General features: G+C 35.7%; 1 protein-coding gene across 4 annotated transcripts in view; it reads right to left on the bottom strand.

Moving 5' to 3' along the window:
• ABCA13 (ATP binding cassette subfamily A member 13) overlaps positions 1-22,166 on the bottom strand; it is a 170,598-nt gene that overhangs the window by 98,287 nt on the left and 50,145 nt on the right. For all 4 annotated transcript variants that reach the window (XM_038128757.1, XM_038128758.1, XM_038128761.1 and 1 more), the window contains 10 exons: positions 18,775-18,888; positions 18,079-18,169; positions 12,181-12,357; positions 9,819-10,119; positions 8,889-9,003; positions 7,363-7,692; positions 6,362-6,431; positions 5,211-5,345; positions 3,654-3,791; positions 679-868 (listed from right to left, as the gene is read on the bottom strand). In XM_038128757.1, the coding sequence (XP_037984685.1) occupies positions 679-868; positions 3,654-3,791; positions 5,211-5,345; positions 6,362-6,431; positions 7,363-7,692; positions 8,889-9,003; positions 9,819-10,119; positions 12,181-12,357; positions 18,079-18,169; positions 18,775-18,888 (1,661 nt within the window). The remainder of the gene's footprint in view (positions 1-678; positions 869-3,653; positions 3,792-5,210; positions 5,346-6,361; positions 6,432-7,362; positions 7,693-8,888; positions 9,004-9,818; positions 10,120-12,180; positions 12,358-18,078; positions 18,170-18,774; positions 18,889-22,166) is intronic.

The following is a 22,166-nucleotide window of genomic DNA, read 5'->3' as shown; positions in this document are numbered from 1 at the left end:
TGTTGGCGGGTTTTTCGTTTTGTTTTTTTGAACATGATCTCAAAAGTTTTTAATTTCCCTTCTTTCAGGGCAAAATCTTTTTTTTTTTTTTTTCTCAACCAAATCTAACAAGCGGTTGTTTCCTTTTCCACATGGGTATTCTGTTAGGAGTATTTCTCAGTTAGGTCCCATCCTGCATCGCTGGCTTGATGAAAGCTGATTATAGCTAACAGAAAGGTAGAAACATAGACTTCTTAGTTGAGACATTTTTTAAGGTCATTTTTCATTTTATTGCTTTCATTTTTGGTCAGCTGCCAAGAAAGAAGTCCCCTGCAACTTCTAGGGACAAAAACATCATAAAATTCCACTATTTCCATGTGATGACTACATATAGGTTGCCAAAAAAGAACATTCCTTCAAGATGTATTCAACTCCCCAACCAGACATGCCCAAGTCCTACTTAAGCTGTTCCTGGGATATCACATCATGGTTCTAATAGTACAGAGGAGTCAGTTGTCTACTCATTACATTCCTTTCGTCATAGATATACAACCTTCACTTTCCATGTGCTATGAGGAGTTTATCAAATATTTTTTTGGGGGGGAAGAAAAAGCATAGCAAATAGTTCACAAATTTTGAAACTGAAAAAGCATAGCAGAGATCAGAAGGGACAGTAATAACATTAAAAGTCAGGCTTACATAACTGTTGTCTTTCCAGCTCCATTAGGTCCCAGAAGTGCTGTTATCTGGCCCTTATGGAAAGTGAGGTTGAGATCTTTAACAGCGGCCTTCTGACCATCTACGTGCTCTTTGGTGAGGGACAGCAGCACAACACCAATGGTGCTGGCTCCTTCAGTGCAAGGGACTTTCCAACCTTGAGCTGCTGGGTCTGTGTGGGGAAGAGTAGCAGAACGAGCAGGTTGCTGAATCTAAACGTGTGTTTGTGCATAAAAGGAATAACAAAATTACTTAACTTCTGCTGCCATTTACCAAAGCCTAGAATAGAAGTTCAAATTGACGGAACTGACACAAACCACACTGAAATGAAAGATACCATGCCAATTAATATCTGCTAAGAATTTGGCCCATTTGTTACGCCAAGTTATGCGCATGTCTACATATGTCTTGATAAAGTCATAAAATAGTTGTTATATTTTATTTCTAGTAAAAAAAAATACTTATAATAATATTACTTGAATCAATTTTTATGCCCATAAGCATTAGAATATTCTAACTGTGTAAGCTACTTCATATATGTCATCCAGTTTCAGGAACACAATATTGACATAGAATTCACAGGCACAGGCAGTTAATCTTCTCAATTCCCCTCAGTCAACTAAGCAAAGCAGAACTCTGAAATGATTCAGAGCAGCAGCCTAGCCCAAGCATAATTCAAGGCGCTCAAGGCAAGCAGATATCCAACAGTCTTCTTGCTGTGAGGTAACATCCTCAGGAAATTGAGATGCCATATGACACCAATGAAGTTGTCTTCCTTTCCATTTCAGGTTTGCACTACTTTCCAAACATGAGCACAGTCAACCAGCAGCCCCATTACATTATTCATGTTTAATATTTTATTGACTCATTACTACTTAGAGATCTGGCAGTGAGTTGGTTTATTTTATTTTTAAGCAAAGGCAAGCCAGATTGGAATGTTGGTCCAAAGAAACAAACTTTTATGCCTGAGAATTATGAGAAGAGAGAATTATTCTTATGCATATACAGTCACATAAGTTATTAATGGTTTATAGTTATATCCTTTGCAATTCTTTTACGTAAATAAAAAGCAAACATTACAAGAACAGAGAACTATCCTCTACATAAAAACCTTGAATCATATAAATCAAATTATAAATAAAAAAACCCCCATAATTATTTCAAAGATTGGTTTGTTTACACTGTGAATGAAGAAGTTGTTTTGCTGCTTTCACACTCAATTTTAAACTTCTGGCAAAAATTCATTCTAAACTTGAGGTCACTTGCTAGCTAGGTACTACCAGCAGTTGTGACACTACTGAGATCTCCTACCCATGCACCTCTCTTCTAGGAACCTTTCTGCTGTTTCCTAAATTTGCATCCTTTAAATTAACGAAAAAGTACTCAGGTGCAGAGGGGCCTCAGACAATGCAGCTCCGGAAAGACTCAGAGGGAGAGCTCCAAGTTACTTGCAAGCACTAAACTGATTACCCTGCGACTTCTCCAAAGAGGAGCTCCAAGTGGGTACACAGTACCCTGGTCACTGCCAGCCCTGCTGCACTTGTAGTTCCAGCTGGCAGGACCTACATTCCCAGCTCATCCCTCACACACCTCTGAGTTCCTAAATGTTCTCCATGCCCCTGGGACCAGCCGTTACCTGGGCTGTATGGGACAAGTGACAAAATTGCCTGGAAGCAAGTCACTTTGCTGTTACTAGAAAATCCTTCATGGCTGCATTTATCTCATTGTCAGTACAATGGCCCACAATTCTTTTAAAACCTCCCTTGCTGTAGACAGTGTTACCATTCACACACAGTTTGCTATCAACCACATGACAATAGGAAATAACTTAAATAACTTGAGCCAGAAACCACACTAAAACTGGTCAGGCAGAGAAGTTTACGTCTTTCTTTTCTGCACATTATGTGGTGAATCCAGAAAGAAACACTGGAAATCTTCATTTTATGTAAGGACTAAACACAATTGTCTTAACAAACTGGAGTCGTTCCAAATTGCAGAAATTCAGACAAAACTCATACAAATCGTTTTGCCATGAGTGTTTAAAATGAACCTCAAGACATTTTGAAGTCTGCTCCAATCTAGGAGACACCTGTATGTAAAACTGCTGAGTTGTTCAGCTTCTTCACCTGTGCTACAGACAACTGGATCATTTGTTAAATGTTATAACTCACAAAAAAAGCACAACACCACATCATGTTGTTCTAAGGCCCAAGATGGAATACAGGTGAGAGTGACTTACTCCTTAATTTCCAAAACCTAAACTAAATGTGGGAACATCCTTAAAGGGACTGGAGAGGGGGGAAAAGGTAAAAAAATCTGAATTAATTGTAAGCAAGTGAACATATGTAGAAGAGCAGTGAAATCTGGAGGCCTATAAAAATTAGTTACAATAACAGCTTTTTAGACAAAAAGCTAAGAAGCAGAGACAGAAAGAACAATGATTCTAGAAGAGGGATATTAGAAATAGAAGGGAAAGAAATGAATAAAGGTAATTTTTCCACTGAAACAAAAAGCAAATTTTTAAAAAGCAAATAAAACCCATGTTTCAGATTCCTTAAAAGTATGAAAGGGTTTAGAGACTTCCAAAAGACCCAAACAAAGCAAAGTGGCGATTACACTGGGACAGGATGAACCCAAGAGATACTTATTTTACATCTTTCTAAGAGTTTTCTTAAATATATTTCTGTTACTTATTTTACATCTTTCTAAGAGTTTTCTTAAATATATTTCTGTTCAATAGTTTTCAAAGAATTAATCGATCATCAATCAATTGCTAAGGGGGTAGCAAAATGTAGCAGTTGCTATATAATATTCATAGTATATACTACATAATGAAAGAGAGAAAGGGATAAGATCTAGAAATATAATATAGGACCAAGCAAAGATAAAAGCAGATTGACTATGACTAGCACACCACTCAGAAAAAAACCCATTGTTCAAATTCTAATACTACAAACCTTTTTCTTGGAAGTTTTCATTGAAGAAAAACATATTAGAATTCAGATAATGTCTCTTGCTTCTCTCTGTACAACACAGGTTCTTCCAGTAGGAAACAGTAAAGGGAAAGTACCACCAGTTCTTCAATCCAAATTTTCCTATGTTAGAATTATGATATAAACTGTTGAAAAATTTACTGTCACTTTGCATGTGTTTGTAGACTAAAAATTTCCTATTATTGCTTACAATGAGTTGGTTAGACTATTTAATTAGCCAAATACTTCACTTAAAAATTTTAATAAAGCGTAAAAAAGTCATTTGGTCATAAAACCAAGTCCTTCCATAAAATAATCCAGCCTCAGTCATGCTTTACCCTGTCTCCAAATCATCTTCAAAGTGTAACAGAATCATAGACAAATGATTGAGACATAATCTTGTAACCCATAGGGAAGAAAATGCACCAAATAGCCTGCCAAGAGAAAGAGCCTATCTTCTTTTTTCTATTATAAAAAGAGTCCATTGCACCAGTTCTTCCACCAATATCTGCAAAATGCAAACAAATCTGCCACCAAAAGAAACACTTATTGTGGCACACACACAAAAAGGGCAAAAACACAGTTCTGTATACAAACTAATCTTTGGCAGTGCCTGATCTTTTCAGCCATTACTTACTCATCACACAATACACACTCTCTCTGTTTGGAGTGTCATTACATTGACACTGAGGGGAAAGTGTCAATTGAAGATAAATTTTTTTTAATTCAGTTGCATATTCCACCCAACCCTATCTTTCAAGGCAAAATTAATTTTAATTTAATAAACAAAGAAATACAAAGTAGCCGGAAGAAAAAGCGACATGTGCAAATCAGAGGAAAGGTAAATCATCAGAGGAAAGGTAAAACATACAGGGAGGCATGAGGCCACAATTAAAAATACATCAACCAACTCATTAAGATTTATAAAATCTGGTCCATGAAAAAATTTAAATAAATACACCACTACTTTCTGAAACTATACTTGAAAATCAATTTGTTTTCTCTATACACTGGACTATGAACTGATTGGGAACAAGATACAGTTACTGTGCTGTCTGAAGTTTTTTTGATCTGAAAACATGCTGTTGTTCATGGGTTTCAGCCCAGGTACTGAGAGGAGATTCACCATTTTTCCCGGAAGTTTTGCATCTAGACTAAGCTCTCTTATTGTAAAGATCCAATAAATTCCTAATTCTATCAAATATTTGGCACGCCCATCAGCAAACAAAAGGTATTTTATGCCTGGGTACAAATTCTAGTCCATGTATTAGCATTATGTATGACCATGTACTAGTCAGTATTTATGTATTTAGGAAGATGTTGTTTCCCAGTCCCTAAAGAAAGTCAGACAGTTTTGCACAACAGAACCATAACTCAGAAAAATACATATTTTTGGTTTATTTGCATAAAACCAAGAAAGACAATGCCACAATAAGTGTTTCCTATGTCGACTGAATGTTTACATTGTGAAGATATTAATGGATAAATAATATTAAATAACTTCTTCAAAAACATGAAATAAGAACAAGCCCATGATCTTACCAGGAATAATATTGCTGAAATACCAGCCACCTACAAAATATAAAATGGAGTCAAAGAACATCATCCAGCACATCCATCCAAAGGTCATGTATCCTCCTTGTGTTGTTGACTGGTGCACATTATCCCACTGAATTCCTGGTAGTAATAATAATGATTTTTTTTAAAGGTCAAAGCTAGATCAGCACAGCATTAAAGATCACAAGCACATCAACACCACACACTTCTGGGCATTTAAGCACTGGCACAAGATAAACCATAGTTAATAACAGTAATCCTAATGAACAGAAAAAAATTTATCTGCCTCTACAAGCCATTGTTTAGAGCAGCAGGTGATGCTGCTGCTCGGAAAATGTAGAGAAGATGTTGTAGAAAGAGTTGTTTATAAAGTTTTAGCTGGCCCTTAATTTGGCAAAAGAAAAAAGAACTACAACACTGACAAAATGGATCAGGCTTTAAGCCACTCTGCTAATATAAAGAAAAGGATTACACAAAGTTTAATATCATAACTAAAATGCAAAACCTGAAGATTTAAGTCTGTGAATTCTAACTAAGAAGCATTGTGTATATTGACTGCATTTAGATGTAAACATCATAAAATTATTACATTGCAGAAGACACGAAAGGAAAAAAAGAAGGTGCAAACACTAGTGCTACAGAAAGCTACCGTACTGCTAAATGGAAAACAAAAGTAACAAAGTTATAAATTTATTAAAAATATTGCATTTTTAAACTGAAAATGACATTTGGTTTGCAGTACAGTGGATCATGATATTGCTTCTACAATTCTTTTTCCACAGTTGTCAAGGAAAGTAGTTTGTCCCAAAACATATTTTGCCCTTCCTTCAGTAAAGATGAGTCATTTTGATGAAGTGTCTGGTGGGAAATTTAAGTAATATATTCTGCAATTGTCTCTTCCACTCTTACAAACTGTTGTACCATTATGACACTTTTTCAATATTTTGAAACATCCACTGTCATGAATACTTTTCTTGCCATAATAGTAAAAAAACGGATCACATCCATTAATATACCTGAACTTGATCCAGCTTATTAATTTATTAGAGATTTTTTCCGAACAGATTGAAAAACATTTCCAACTGTAGTTTTTGAAATAATAATTACAAAGCTTTTCTCCCAGCCAAAGACCTTACCTATTTCTTGGCCCTCAAAATATGTAATGAAAAATATTCCTTGCCCAAAGGCAGTTGTAGAAAGAAGACACTACAACATCAGAGGAGAAAGAGTATGTGAACATCAAATAAAAACATGCTGTTAACAAGTTCCATGAAATAAAATATATTGTGACACTAAAATCAAGCACAAAATAAATAGACCTTTTTTTCCTTCACATAGGCTAATGGTTGCTATTTCATTTTATGTTTTAATCATACTCCCCCACAAACCTTAGTAGCATTTGCTCCACCTAAGAGAACTCCACTGACCTAGTTATTAATACTGGGAAGTGTCATTTTAGCTGATCAACTGACACTGAAAAAAAATGAGCATTTTTAATAGTGTATGAATTAGTACAGCAGCCTAATTTAGTTAGTTATTTTGAAATAGTGAAGCCATCATGTGTGAAATACGGTTTTCTTTATATGATGGTGATACTTGATGTCACATTCAGGGATGTAGTATTTTAGGAGAGTACAAAGACATAAAACAAGCTATGGAATACGTAGAACAGGAAAGGACCTGAAAGAACTTACACCAAAGAAACACATACCTCAGATTATATGGTTGGACAAATTTCTGATCTATTCTCCAATTATATTAACAGAAAATCAATCACTAGTTTTTTTTTTTCCAAACAAATAATGACTTTGAGAAGTGGCACATCATCAGCTGATCTTGAAAATACACTAATGCTACAAATATTTTGAGGTCAAGACATTAAGAGAACTCATGAGGAATGCTACTTCCTGATATTTTCTGTAGATTTACAAAATTGCCCTGGCACATTATTTTTCATCCCTTTCTACCTTCTAAATATTTTCTTAGTTGGAGATTTATTAGAGTGATTTATTTCCAATAATCACAAAAGCAAACAGAAACATAGGAAAAAACAAATACATTATGGTCTGAAGTTTTGAAACTCTAGAAATTCACAGCATAGTTGGAGGAGAAAAATTAGAAAAGAAGAAACATTTACCATTATAGTCTGGTTGGTGAAACTCAGCTGGTTCTGCAAGACCAACAAAACTATGTAGGGTAAAAAGCTGATCATATAGACAAGGCTGGCACACAGAGCTGCTGTATCAGCACTGCTGAAAAATGCTCCCAAAAAATAGCTTAACATGATGACTGTAACTCCAAATTCCAGGAGAAAAAGGAAGATAAGGAAGCCATTGCTATAAGCAAAGATACCACTTGCTTTTAAAATGATGGCCAGAGCACAGCTGCTTATTGTGAGCACAATGACATTCTCCAAAAACCAAGCAAAGAAATGAATGGCTGGATGGACACCCATTGTCTTCATGTACTGGAAGACAACAGAGCACAGAGAGTTAAAGTCACAAACTTTCTTTTCCTTTTTCTTTTTTAAACAAAATATTTTGTCACCGAGACACTACCAGATTCCCAAAGGATGTCATCTTCCCCTTAAATTTCTTGTTCCTTTGCCCTTGTGCTGTGCTCTCTCCTGGATTAGACACGTAATTGAGCAGGGCGGTCTCTGAGATCATCACACATGAGCACAAGGAATCACCACACTCAGCAAAACTCTCTTTTGCATAGGGTTTCAAAAAGAGATGTCAGATTACTGGTTCTTCCAGCTAGGATTTTGCCTCATTATACTCTAAAAAGTACTGAGAATATCCACAGCAATATATATACTAATATTTTTTTCTCAGCCTTTTGCTCTTCTGAACGAGGGATAGAGTTTGTAACCTTTATGTATTACCAGGCAAATAATAATTTAGCCAGGTATGAAGTACATCCCTCTTTTTCTAAAATTATGCTTTTGGATACAATCTAATAAAACCTTTGAAGCAGTTCTCATAAGATCACCAAAATTAATATTAAGTTTATTTAATATTTTGGAGCATTAAAAAAATTTACCTTACAACAGAAAGTTTAGAGAAATTAGATAATTTCTTAATAATTCCCCAATTAAAAAATCTTATTCAAGCAGTAATTCTGCTGATACAGTGAAATTAGTTTAATTCTTTAAAAAGTGTATTTATCCCTATAGAAAATGTATTACAAGGACCTTGTCCTTCCAAATGCTTAGCACCTGTGAAAACTAGCTGTTGATAGAAGCAAATAATTGTCTCCCTTTTTTTTGGTATGCAATTTCCCTTTTATTTCTGATAATTACACAGTTCATAACAAATTCTTAACTTATTTTATGTAGTTTTATCATTACAGAATACATAGAACAAAATATGAAAAAGAATCCAAACCAAAAATCATTCTAATCACAAGGCTTTCCCAAATAACACTTTTCAGCTTCAACTTTTGCTTGTTGCTTTTTGTCTCATGGACAATATTTGCATACTGATGCTCAAATAATGTTTTGAAACTGAGTTGGCAGCTAGAACTAGAGCCTACTGCCAGAGGGAACAAGTGAAAACAAAGCCATCTGGATTATGAGTACTTAAAAGTACCTCACAACTTTCGTATTTCAGTGCACTTACATTAATAAATTTTCTTTTCAGAGGTTAATCTGCCTCTTACCTCTTCAAGATGAATTTCTCTTTCATAAACCAGCTTGCGAACCATACCAGCAACTGAAACCATCCATGTTAACATCATCATAAGTGGGAAAAAAAACCCTATGTTGTTCAAGAATCTATGAAAGAACAAATATGAAGAGTTTTCAGCCCACAAATGTAAACTACTTTCTAGCAGAATGTTAATAGGCTAATACTGGAACTGTTTTCAAAATAAGATTTGGCAAGAAAAATAAGATTTATTCCTCATGTGGTTAGAATTACTTATTTTTTATGTAACAAGCTAAATGTATGTACTGGTACAATATTATTATAATAATTTTATATATTATAGTATTTTAAACCATACAGCTGATATAATTACTCTTTAGGGATCCATTGAAAGTCAAACAAAATTCAGATTTGTGTTGATGGCAAAGTAATATATTTGGACAACGAGGAATAACATGACCCAGTCAATTTTCACTCCACTTTAACAAATTTATTACCACGGACTAATTTTAAAACCTAATAGTTGGGGTGTTTTGATGGTTTTACAGAGAACAACCCTGCACTTTTGCTTCATCAACTTCACCCTTCAAGGGACCAATTTACAGTTTGTGTGCAGGACAACTAAGGATTTAAAAGGATCTCTTACAATAATTTAAGGTAATTGCACACTATGTTGACACAGCCACTGTCCAGCAGACTACTCCACACTATGGCTGCAAATACTTTGTAAGGGGTCATTTGCCAGACAAACATTGTACAGCAAGTTATGTTAAACACAGCTGTTGGGCAATATTTTCTATGCTGTAATACTCTGGTATTGGACATACTTGTTCAAGACTGTGGATATATACATTCACCCACTGAAAAGATGCCTTATTAGATTAGTTCTCTAGAACTAATATAAGGATAATACATCAAATTAAAAAGCTGAAATTTTACTTACAGATCACTGGTATGGCATGGGTAAGGCATGGCTTGCACCTGAATTGCTGTCTCTAATGTGTCTGTCCCAGTCTGTGCTGAAATAATTGCCCTTTCAATCATATCTTGAAGAGGAATAAAGACATGGTTGTATTTAAACCCATCAGCTGGCAACTTGTGGGGATGAGATTTCCATGTTGGATTTTTAATCAAATCTGTTCTCATGCTGTAGAGAACACTGGTTCTAATTGTATATGAAATGTGTCTTGGAAGGAGATTACTAGAATCTTGCTTCTTGTCCTCTGGGGTACTGAAGATGATACCTGACACAAGAAGAAAGGAACCTTCATAACTAAGCCTATATAATTTATGCTATTTCCATAGCTAACTCATGGCTAATTACCATGCGATATAGGATGCATTAATCTGTCAGGGCAGGCCTCCAAACTTTCTTGATTCCAAGCCCAAAAATGGCAGGTCTCAGAGACACATTTTTCACATTCATGAATATGAAATGTAAAAGATGATTCACATGATAAATGGGTTCATAAAAATAATTTTTATCTGAGGTGATTTGTCTTTTTTTGAGCTGCAGTTTTCTCTTTGCATCCACATTTAGCCCTTTTGGGGGGACTGATATCAGTTCCACAGTAAAAGCAGCAGCAATAAAATTTGTGCATCAAAGCATCAACAGTTTTCATAAGTAGATGCCAAAGTAAACAGCACCAACCCACTAAAATTTATTCTGATATTAATCTTCAAGTCAAATGCAGAAGTTCTAGTTTAGCACAGCAGAATTTGCATGTTTGTTTTCTTTAGCTCTGCATAAAGGAAAAGAAACCCCAACCAAACACATGAAAGCTTAATATGTAGCTGTAAAGATGAAGCCAAATACATGAAACTGCTTGTGTTCTCTTTTTGTGTGACCCAGACTTTTTAGGACTTCTGGGTAAATGCTAAATGTTGCCCTTTTCTTCCTTGGGAATAAGGAGAGATATCTTATCTACCATGTGGTTCTCTGAAAGATAATAAAATACAGAATACTTTACTGCAAACCTGATTTCTTTCAACCAGCCAATCTCATTTTTCCATTTACACAAACAGTTGATTTTCCAAGGCATTCCATAAAGCTATGAAGGCTCTGAAGACCACAAAAAAGGAAAGGAAAATTCTATTCCAGTTTAACATCTTTCTATGTAAAGGAATGTATGCCTACATCAGAGCATGTAACATTGACGTCTTGGACACGTTACGTTCCTTAGAACGCCATCTTCTTGCTCTCTAATAAAGTGAGGAGATAAGAAGGCCAGAGTACTGCAAAACTTTCATACAAAATGTCTTGACATTATATTAGCACATGACCCTTCCCTAGGTAAGTGGAATAAAAATGAAACTATAATTTGATCATTCAGTTTTCTGAGGGCCAAGACTTATCTGTCCTTTTCTTTCCTTAAACAGACAAACAGTTTGCCTTCTCCTAAGTACTCCTGAGCAATCTTCCTTGTCTCAAGGTATAGCCTGTTTGTTTCATATTGACAGAGGGTGGCAATTGCCAGGGTACTCAGCAGGTCACAAAACAAGCACGTGATTCCAGACTGAACAGTTTCCTTCTTTACAAGTGCTTTCTCATGTCTTCTGTTATACACTTACAGGCATAAGGGGGACAAAAAACCCAAAAAGACAGAGGGAAAATGTTATGGAACACTTTTTATAGACTTAAAGGGGGCCTCTCTTTTGGAAGCACTACATGCAATCTATAGCATTTTCTGCAAGACAAGTGCAGAAGTGTATGTTAAGGGAAAATATTCTTGCCTTTTAAAATCTTTTGTAATATTAATTGATTCTCAGCAATAAGCATATAATGCAGGAAAAAGAGAAAAAGTGTAATCCCCAGGAAGAAAATAAAATTCCTTAAGAACTTATTTACTCTGAATAAACAAGCTAATTTCTCTGAGGGGTTGGTTTAAGAGTAAATCTTAACAAATCCCCCTTCTTTCCTCCATTTTGAAAAGTCAAGAATATAAAATATAAATTTTGAAAGGATGTAAATTAGATGACCTTGTCATCTTGTTAAGTTTCCTCAATATTCCACTTTTTTTTAATCTTTTTCTTCTTTAAATATTTATGACCATTCTTTTAAACATTTTGATAGAAATAAGAGATTCCAAGGATTCATTCATTTGTCCATTCCACAGTTAAAACAATATAATTAGTCTTTCCAGCTTACATTACAGCATGCAAATGTGCTTTATGTTTACTGTATTATATGTGATTTAATGCATGCTTTGAAACTGTGTAACCTTTACCCACCTTATCAATAAACACAGAAAACAAATGCAAAGTCTGAAATTTCTGTAAAAATACATTTTACATGAGGTACTTACTAGCCAAAAGATTATTTTCCTGCATGAGTTCATGAGCCTTCTCCTCCAATTTCTCTATAGAGTCAAAAGGTTTGAAACGGTCCAGTAACACACAGGAAGAGATATTTACAACAAGCTGTGTCAACAGGTCAATCTGTTTACTTGCTGAGCTGTTAAGCATCTTGTTCGTCATAGTTTCTAAGATGAGGAAACAAATTGGACTTGCTTAGTTTTAATGACCAGAACAGAAAGGTGTGTTGTCACTTGCACATCCTATAAGAGTAAATCCTCGTTGTACGTAAAAAAAAAAAAGTTTAAAAAACACAGAAATTTTAGTATGAACTTGTGGAAGTGCAGTTCATGTTTCAGTGGCTTTCACAAGCCTTCAGCTACTCTTTCCTTCAATTTCAGAGGAATAAAAATGTAACAAATTCTAGCAAAGTTCTAGAAAGTGCCCACACCCTTGAATCTTTTCTTATGTTTCCATAACTACTCCCACAAATACAAGGGAATTACTGTACTTCAGATATCATAATAGATATTATTCTCTCATTTAGCAACATATTATCCAGTTCTTTTCTCCTTGATACTGTGAATATTTCAAGAACTATGTTAAATAGAGCATAAACATTTTGACAGGAGTCCTACATTGAAAAGAATCCGAAAAAAAGCCTAATAATCTATTCATATTTACTTTATCTATGGATCCAGGAGGAACATATACCTCAGTCAAAACCTGGTTTCTAAAAAAACTCAACCTTTGGAGGAATTCAGGTCTTCATCCATTGGTAGAGAATGTAGGGATAATGTTATCCCTATATATCCTTATGTTTGAGAGAATAATCAAAAGGATAGCATGAGCTACAAACATGTTATCTAGATTTAATAAAAACATCTGAATTTCTCAGGTAATAAACAATGCTCTAAAACATTCAACATAATTTTCCACCTTACATTTTTCAACACTCACTTGAAGACCTAATCTTTAAAAAAGGATAAGTGATGACCTCCTATGATAAGAGTGGTGACAGACAAATCCTGGACCATAGACATTACTCAGCATCAGCACAGGAAATATTACAATAGTAAGGCAGATAAGTGGAAAATGTATGAAGCAGTCTGAAGAAGAAGCATGATTAACAGTGAGAAGGGTAAAGTGCAGAAGGAGAAAAAGCAGAGGAACTGACAGTCTAGAATTCAAAAGATAGGCAAACAATGACAGGGTGAATTCACAGGTTGAGAGAAACCATAACAGAATAGAGCTAATAAATGTCTTATTTATGACCATCCTTGAGGAGGACAATAAAGGAAACACCTGTGCTGCCCCTTTTTTTTTTTTTTCAGCATTAGAGAGAAGAGAATATTTCTAACATTAAGCCCGAATGGCAGGGTTTTCATATACATTTTTATATATGTGCATGTAATTATACATAACCCTATATGCACTATTTTGTATGAAGACAGGCTGAAAGGGTGGGGGTTGCTCAACCTGGAGAAGAGAAAGCTCCAGACAGACATTATAGCACCTTCCAGATCTTATTGTGGCCTGAAGGGGGCCTACAAAATAGCTGGAGACAGACTTTTTACAAGGGCATATACTAGTAAGACAAATGGCTTTAAACTGTGAGAGAGTAGGTTTAGATTGGAACAGGCTGACCAGCGAAGCTGTGAATGCTCTGAGCCTGGAAGTGTTCAAGGCAAGGCTGGATGGGGCTCTGAGCAACATGGTCTAGCGGAATGTGACCCCATGGCAGAGGGGTTGGAACTGTATCATCCTTCATGTCCCCTCCTACTGAAAGCATTCTATCCTTGAGTGGTACCTACACACACAAGACCCTAATTTGAAATCAATAATTAGCTAAGAATAGCTTCTCTCATGAGTTAAATTGTTGGATATTTTAGCATAAGAAATAACACCTATATTGCTGTTGGCTTGGAGTGTGGTATACCTAAATATATCTGTAAAAAATACTGTCTTAATGTTTTTAATTGTCTTAATGAACTTCAATACTCCATCATAGAAATAATACATATATGAAAAAATGCAATCTACATGAATGTTTAAAAATCAATATCTATAGAGTTGATTACATTGTTTTTTCCCACTTATAAATGTAGCAATTATGAATTAAAAACTTGGTAAATCTGTGTTCGCTATTATCTTCATATTTCATTAAAAATCAAGTCGGCCGTCATCTTCCACTCAACTTGTTTAACCTATCATTAAGTAACTGGGAGCAAATACAAATGGTTTATGTAAAACCATTGGATAGAAGTGCTATTTAAGTAAAAATAAAAAGTTGCTGGAAGAATAAATTAGAATAGATCAGAATAAATAAATTTAGGTCAGGATTTAGAAGAAATTTTCTAGTTAGAAAATTTGGGTGGTGGCACAGTTTTCAGTGATGGCATTACAGCTAGTTATTTTCTGCCTTTTAAATACACACAAAACTATATCATTACAATGAGGGCAGCAGAGGGGTAGCACAAAGGAAAACTGCTTGTTTTTTATCACCCTGGCTGTTATACATAATGTCACATGTAGCCCTCTGTAAGGAGAGCCCTCGATAGTGAAAAAAGAAAATTCATATCTGGAAGAAATCACAAAAGAAGAACAAGAGAGATTCAGCAAGCAAGAATTTAAAAGAGGAGCTTGCAACACAAATGTCTCCTAGTGCCTCTTGAGGGTTTGTAAGGACTGTGCCCAGCAAGGAGCTCACAAGTTCTAATGGGTCAGGGTTTATATAAGATCAGTAGGAAATTATTCCAAGTTGCTGGGCTGCAAAGCAAGCATAGAGGAAAACAATTGCCTTGCCTTGCCAGCTAGCTTAGAAAGTAAAGGGATTAAAAAGAAAACCACAAGCTTTTTAGCCCTCAGCTTAAATATTTACCTGGCTCCACCTGAGTAAATATGACACAGTACTCCTGCTAAACAGTTTTAGAAATTGATAACCTTGTGAGGTCTTGCAGCATGATGATTTTATAGAGACATTGGAAGAGGTCTACATCTATCCACTCTGTCCATGACACTTTACAGCAGGAGGAGCACAGAAAAAATCATCACTAAGTCTGTTAACATTTGTTTATATCATTGCAGAGAAATAAAAAAGATACAAAGAGAAGCACCTTGTATTTGAGGATAATTAAAAGTCATCTGTATGAGAGTGTAGATGTCAGAAAAGAAGATATCTGCTTCAGTTAGAAGACATAATCACAGAGATCAGGAGATTTTAGAAAGCTTGAGCTTTGGATGAAAATTAAAAAGATTCTGAGTGGTAAAACCATTAACATGAATATATTCAAGACTTTAATTGCATGCAAGCAAGGTAATTACAGGACTGAACAGCTGATGCAATATAAGATTAATGCAATCTTAAAAAAACCAAACATAAGAACAGGTTTACAGTTAAGTTACACATGATTATGGTCCAATAAAATGAACAAAAATACACAAGCTAAGATAAAAAATAAGAGTGCATATCATTTTTCAAGAAGTAAAACAATCAAGGGAATCTATACAAAGAGGAATAATAAATGCAGAGGAGTGCTCTGGCACTTTGAAGAGATCTGTATCACAGAGGCATAAATGCTCTTGTGATCTATAACCCCTATTGATTTTCAGTTTTTATATGATGCTAATTTTATCAACTGTATTCCCTTAAAATAAGGAAACGCTTGTTTCATAACCCACTCTACTTAAACCATATTTTGGCTTGACCGTCCAAACTATTAACCATTTGTTACATCTCATCAAATGTCCTTAGTTCTGTGAAAAAGCTATAGCTTGAGAAACACAGGTACAGATTTCTTTGATGTTGCCTGCATCAGTGAAGGTGGATCTGATAATTCCAGAGATCGTAATATCTATTTAATGGGATATTTTTTATCCATAACCTATCACACAGTTCTCAGTGTTAGTTCCACGCAAACAAAATCCAGCTATTAGATTGAGATAACTATGTTTCCAGCACGCCCTGAAGTTTAAGAGACTTGTTCTTTCCTCCATCCTATGTTTCCAACATTGTGATTCTGTGGTCTTGGTTTTTAGCTGTATTATAATCCATCTTCACCTCAAGTGGTGAGCTGTGCCCAGCCCAGACTAGCCATCAGTTCACTGGTCAAGAAAATCATCTGAAGAGAAAGTAGATTCAAATTTGAGTCCATTGCCTAAGGAGGACACAGAGCCCAGATTCTTTCCAGTTTGAATTCCAGATGCCATTTGCTATTTTTCTTACTGAAAGAGTGCACAGGAAGTCCTAGTCTTCAAAGAAAGCCTTCAAACTAAGGCCAATTCCAACTAAATCTCACAACCTGTCTGCTAAAGAAAAGCCACACCAGCTCACACCAGCTGTGACTGCACCAGCTCAGGGCAGTAGGACAGGTTAAGACTGAGAGCACACTTCATTTACAAGCTCTCAGGAGCCTCTGTGGATTTTGTCCATCTCCTGCCTAGAGGCAGATTCTGAGAACCAATAAAAGCGTATTTCAGGTACATTTATTTATTTTAGCTGTAATCTTAATTCTTTGACTGTTGAGCAGACTTAATGACTTACATTTCTGCAAAGTCAATTTTTTCAAAGCAATGAGGGTCACAAAGTTCCTCTGTGGGGGTACCTGAGAGCTATCACCGCCCTCCTCCAGTAAGCGACTGGAACAGATTTCCGTTTGGCTCATAATGATCCTAACACGCACTGACCTGAAACCACACATATCTGTCTTTTCTACCACAATCCTCCTCTGGGAGGTACTCTGCTCCCTTTGTCCATGATGTCACACTGTCTGTTATTGCATTTTATCCCACTTTTGTCTCTTTCTGATTCTTAAAATCATGAACTTTTCTTAAATGACATTGGAATCTGCTTCAGTAAAGAGTTTTCCTTCTGGAACATGCTGGCGAGAATTTTAGTGATTGTGCACCTACCTTAATAAAGCTGGACATACTGAATTTTTTCAGTTATAAAATTCTTGTAAAATTATTAAGTAACATAAATTTACAGCATAATCCTTTCTCTTCTCCTACTTAAATCCTTGAACATCCCAAATTAGTCAAAATAATAATTCCCCTTCTCTTCCATTAAGAACCATCCCCATTTGGGCTACCTATCTAACCCTGGAGGCTCTCTGTTTGACTGCCAGGGGTCACTACCAATGCAGAAAGAGAACAGCCAGGGATAGGTGTGCCCAGGGGGAGGCTGCCAGGCAGACCAATGAATCAGGGCCACTACTTTCCCACCAGAGCTGCACAGAGCTTGGGCTAGGACTGGGCCTGGTCCTGCTCCAGGCCGCAGCTCCCACCATTTCACGCCTGGCTGTGCACCTGGGCTCACACAGCTTCCCACGGGGTGGTGTTCTGCCCTCAGCATCATCCCCATGGCCCCGCTGGGCCATCCCAGGGCTGGGACTGACCCAGGTCACTTCCTACTGACAGTGCAGCTGCATGGTTATAACCCTCTCACAGGCTTTTCTGAGGCTCAAGGACACCCCATGCAACTTATTCTGAATGAATGGAAAATATAAATACAGAGAGTTTTTTATCAAACCCACTGTATCCAATCTCATTTTCTATTTCTTTCCTTCAAAATTTACAACAAAAATGTACTTCTAACTAATAGAACTGTGGCTCCAAGTTTTCTATCTCCCTTCACTCCTTTTAAGCATGGATGGTATGTTTGAGACTCTCCCATGACACTTTTCCACTCCTGACTTGTTACCAATATTGTTTCAATATTTGAAATTCAAATTATCCAGTCACTCAAAAGAAAACAGACAATTACATTTGAGACTTTGTCACGAGGGTAAAGTCTCTTATTACTTTACTTAAGTATCACGGATGTAAGTAAAATATTCAATTTCAACTAAATGTAGTTCTAAGTTGAAGTCTAACAAGGCTAACCATTACATGTACTTTCATTTACGCACCATAGGCTTGCATTTTTTTGAGGAGTTTTTCCATGTTGATATCCAAATTACTTTCTATGAAGTGCTTTACAAAATTGTTTTGCAGTGCTTCCTGAAATGAAAAGTGATAGATGTTACCTCAGGTTTATCTTCTCTAAGAAAATACGAAATATACCTACGTATTAATATTCAATTCCATCACCAAGATTTCCTGCATGACACTGCAGAAGTCATTTAGCTTCTCCATGTCTTCCCCTCTTAACAGGTTAACACCACACATTTCAAATAAATGGCAGGGAGGCCAGGAGAGAAGACAGAGGAAGGTACAAATATGTACAATGGAAAAAACCCAGCAAGAAGAATGCTCTTGTTTTATAATCCATATTTCACTCATCAGTTTCAAATTTTCCTGGCAAACATAAGCAATGAACAAACAATTATCAACACCATTTTACTTCCCCTGTTGTTCAGTGATACTGGAGCAATACTGGAGATAGTGAGGCAACATTGCTTTTAAGTATTTTAATGTCAGAAGTTTCTCAGCATCGGTCTCTAGATTCATACCCTAATGCTAATCTGCCTCTTTTTCAGCTTTTTTTAAATCTGGAGTCAGACATATGGGTGGTTCTGCATGTATAGAAATACTGTCTAGATCAAACAGCAAAAAGTTGGAAAATTGAAAGATTTTCAATTTTCAATCTCCCACAGTTCACTAACCTGAAGTCGTGAGACTGTGAGGACATTTCCACTGGTTTTGAAAACCGCAGACATCCTAAGCCATGTCTCAGAATAACTTTTTAAGTTTTCCACAAAACCAAAAGTGAAATTAGCCTGGGAAAAAAAAATACATGAGAACTAATGAAGTGAAACATGTGCACAATAAATTTTTAGAAAAAACTGGCATGCTTTAGATCTTGTGCAACTCCTTTCCATTCCATTTTGATATTCCATGGATAGAATATCCATGTTTTCTTTTTTCTTTTTACCTAAGAAATTAAACATATTTTTTCTGTACCAAGCAAATCAAAGTTTTCCTGTGCTCTGTATGTTTTCCACCTGAAGTATCAACAAAGCTGTCTTTATTTTATAGTGTCTCTTTCATAGAGAGTATCATGGAGGCACTTGAGAAAGACAGATAAAATAAATAAAGTTGTGAACATATTCAAAAGAAAGCCTCTCAGCTGTGGGTTTTTTATTCAAACTAGTTTGACTGAGTGCATAATAAAACTGAAATTTGGAAGCACAGTTTGGACAATAAACATAACTGATCAATCTCTTTTAAAATACTCTCACAGGGAAAGATTTGAGTAAAGCAAAATATTTTCTGTCCCAGTCAAACACAGGTTACGGTTTCTCTCTTAGTAAACAACCAGCAATTTTTTCCAGCCTGTTTTAAACAGATCATAAGTATACTCAAGATTAGAAAATATTGCAGTATCTTTTTGTTTAAATTGGTGTTATCAGTCACAGAAGTGCACTTAAGAACAATCCAGCATAGTTGTTATGATAAAAATTGTGACATTTTCCAGCAAAGAGTGTCTGCAGTGAGTTGTAAACTTAAATTCGGGACCATGCTTTTTGCAATAATTCCTGTTTAAAGTATACAATTTCTACCATTGTATCTCAAATGCCTTTTTCAAAATCTCACTCTTAGCATAACATGAGAAAACAATTTCTGGTGGCTCTTTCCTCCTCTTTGTAACACAGAACACTCTAAAGAGACCCTGCACATAATTTTGTTTCCCTGAAAAACATTGTGATTTAACTTCTATGAGAATCCCTATTCCACTTTAAAGAGTGATCATTCATAAGGATTAAAGGCAAAGTGATCCTAAATGTTAAACTAAATCCTGCTGTCAAGTAGACTAAATAAGTTCTTCTGATCAGAAGTAACACAGGAACCTCATGGACTGAGACCCCCAGATGATGGTAACAAGATGATGGACACCAGGAAGGCTGCAAGGGTGGCAAACAGGCAGTATGGGAGATTACTTTCTTCCCAGGACAGAGTAACTGCAGTTCACACCAGAACACAAGGAGATCAAACTTTCAGACACCACTAGAAACTAATATACCAAGCAGCTTGTAAGATCTGGGCTCAGTAGAGCTTAGTGCTTCCTAACTTGATTCTGAGCAGCACAAAGGAATAATAGTAATAATATTTTTTTAAAAATGTTTAAAAGTAGTTTTGCTTTTTCATTCATTAATACATGACTGTAGGCATTTGGGAAGTTCTTGTGTCAGAAGCCTTCCCCACACAGAACACTTTGGAGAATCTGTCTCTTATCAAAGCAGCAATGAAAAAGAAAGTCCTGCAACTTAATGAAGTGAACGCTAAGCAGTTTCCATGAAAAGATAATGCCCAGCCAAGAATTTCAAAAGTACTGGAGGATTAAATAGCTGAACTACTCACTAGTGTAGTAGTGCAGTGTAACCTCCAGATTAAAATTCCCTTGTTATGAGGGAAGTGGAAAATAACAAATGCAAAGTTATTTATAAAAATGTTACTAATGCAGACTAATAATTATGAAATCTAAGTTTTAATTTTTTATACTAATAATAAGTTACCATAAAGAAGAGTAGTAGTAAGTAGGGAATAGCAATAACTACAGCTGGGAGATAAAAACATAGAGTATTAAAATAGAAGGTGCCACAGCCTGAAGGGGAAAAACAAGCAAGTGAGGAAGAAGTGTTTGATGCAGAACTCACCATAGGCACAATAAATACTAGGACTCGTATAACCCAAAAAGCAAGTAGACAAATTATAGCAGTAAAATCCCGGCAAGCCTGACCCCAATGTTTTTTTTGGAAATAGAAGAAAATTCTTCAAAAGTGATTGCTGAATAAGATCAACTCTGAAAATCTTCTGAAATAAGAAATACTTCCATAAAATCAGTTTATCAGTGGCAAAATCTTAATTGTGAAAGCAAAGATCAAAGACATCACACAAGGCCTTTGAATTCCTGGATGCCATTTGGCACTGAACTGTTTCGCCCTCAGTCATCACTACAGCCTGTTTCTGTGGCTGTCACCACCATCACTCCACACAGTAGAATTGCTGCCTTCTCTGAAACTCAAACCCAGCAACTTCACAATTTATCAAAGAAAGGTCAATTACATGCTCGCAAACTTAAGAGTCCATGTGGAAAACTTAGAGAATCTGTTGGAGTATGCTAACATCAGTATTCTTCGAAGCTGTAATCTGGTACTTTTTTCTTCTAGTAAATTGATGAAATGTGGCCACACAGTCTAAAGGAAGCCAGAACAGTTCCAATTTCAGTATGGGGGTCAGGCTGTAAGGGCTACAGGTTTGGAGTTTAGGAGCTGCATTTGAGACACCGGGGACAGTATTTTGCATTTAAACTTTGTTTGTGTTGAAGCAATAGCTGAGATATTTCTGTAATAAAAACAAGAAAATTTCCTACTACTTTCATATTTACACATAAACAGATACCCAATCATAACTGCTTGTTAGATTTACAGGACTGGGAAGAAGGGCAAGAGTGTATTTACAGAGATTTCTGAATAGGCTAATGGAACTTTTGTGAGCCTAAGAATATATAAGTAAAATAAGAGTTTATACCAGAATCTTTGTATTATTCCAGAGCAGTAAATCCCACCCCCAAAAAAACAACCAATCAACCAACAAACGCAAAAAACCAACCCTCAAGCCAACCTCTTTCTGAACTGTATTACTCAGTCCAGATTTCACTAAAAAAGTCTGTGGGGGAATATATTGTACGTGAAGATATTCATCTTTCCTACAGATGTTTTTAAGAATGGAGGTTTAGCATATTAATTGGCAAAATAATGTGGAAATATTTTAAGTGTTATGTTCTAAATGTCATTGTAACATAGAATATAAATTCAAAAAATATATGCAATATTTATCATTTTTTACAACTCATTCTTTACAGAATTTCCATCTAGAAACATCAAAAACAGCTTTATTTTTAACTGACTAGAAATTTTAAATTAATTATACTGTACTCCAGAGCGATAACTGATGCTCCCCAAATTAAGTTATTTAACTGCAAAGCATGAAATGACTCATTCCTTTTTTCCAATTCAGAACAGAAACTATAAAGTTACATAGTATCTGCTATCTA

Source organism: Motacilla alba, chromosome 2 (genome assembly GCF_015832195.1).
Source record: "Motacilla alba alba isolate MOTALB_02 chromosome 2, Motacilla_alba_V1.0_pri, whole genome shotgun sequence".
Lineage (NCBI taxonomy): Eukaryota > Metazoa > Chordata > Aves > Passeriformes > Motacillidae > Motacilla > Motacilla alba.
The sequence above is the reverse complement of the archived record's forward strand: the minus strand, read 5'-3'. Positions and strand labels throughout refer to the sequence as shown.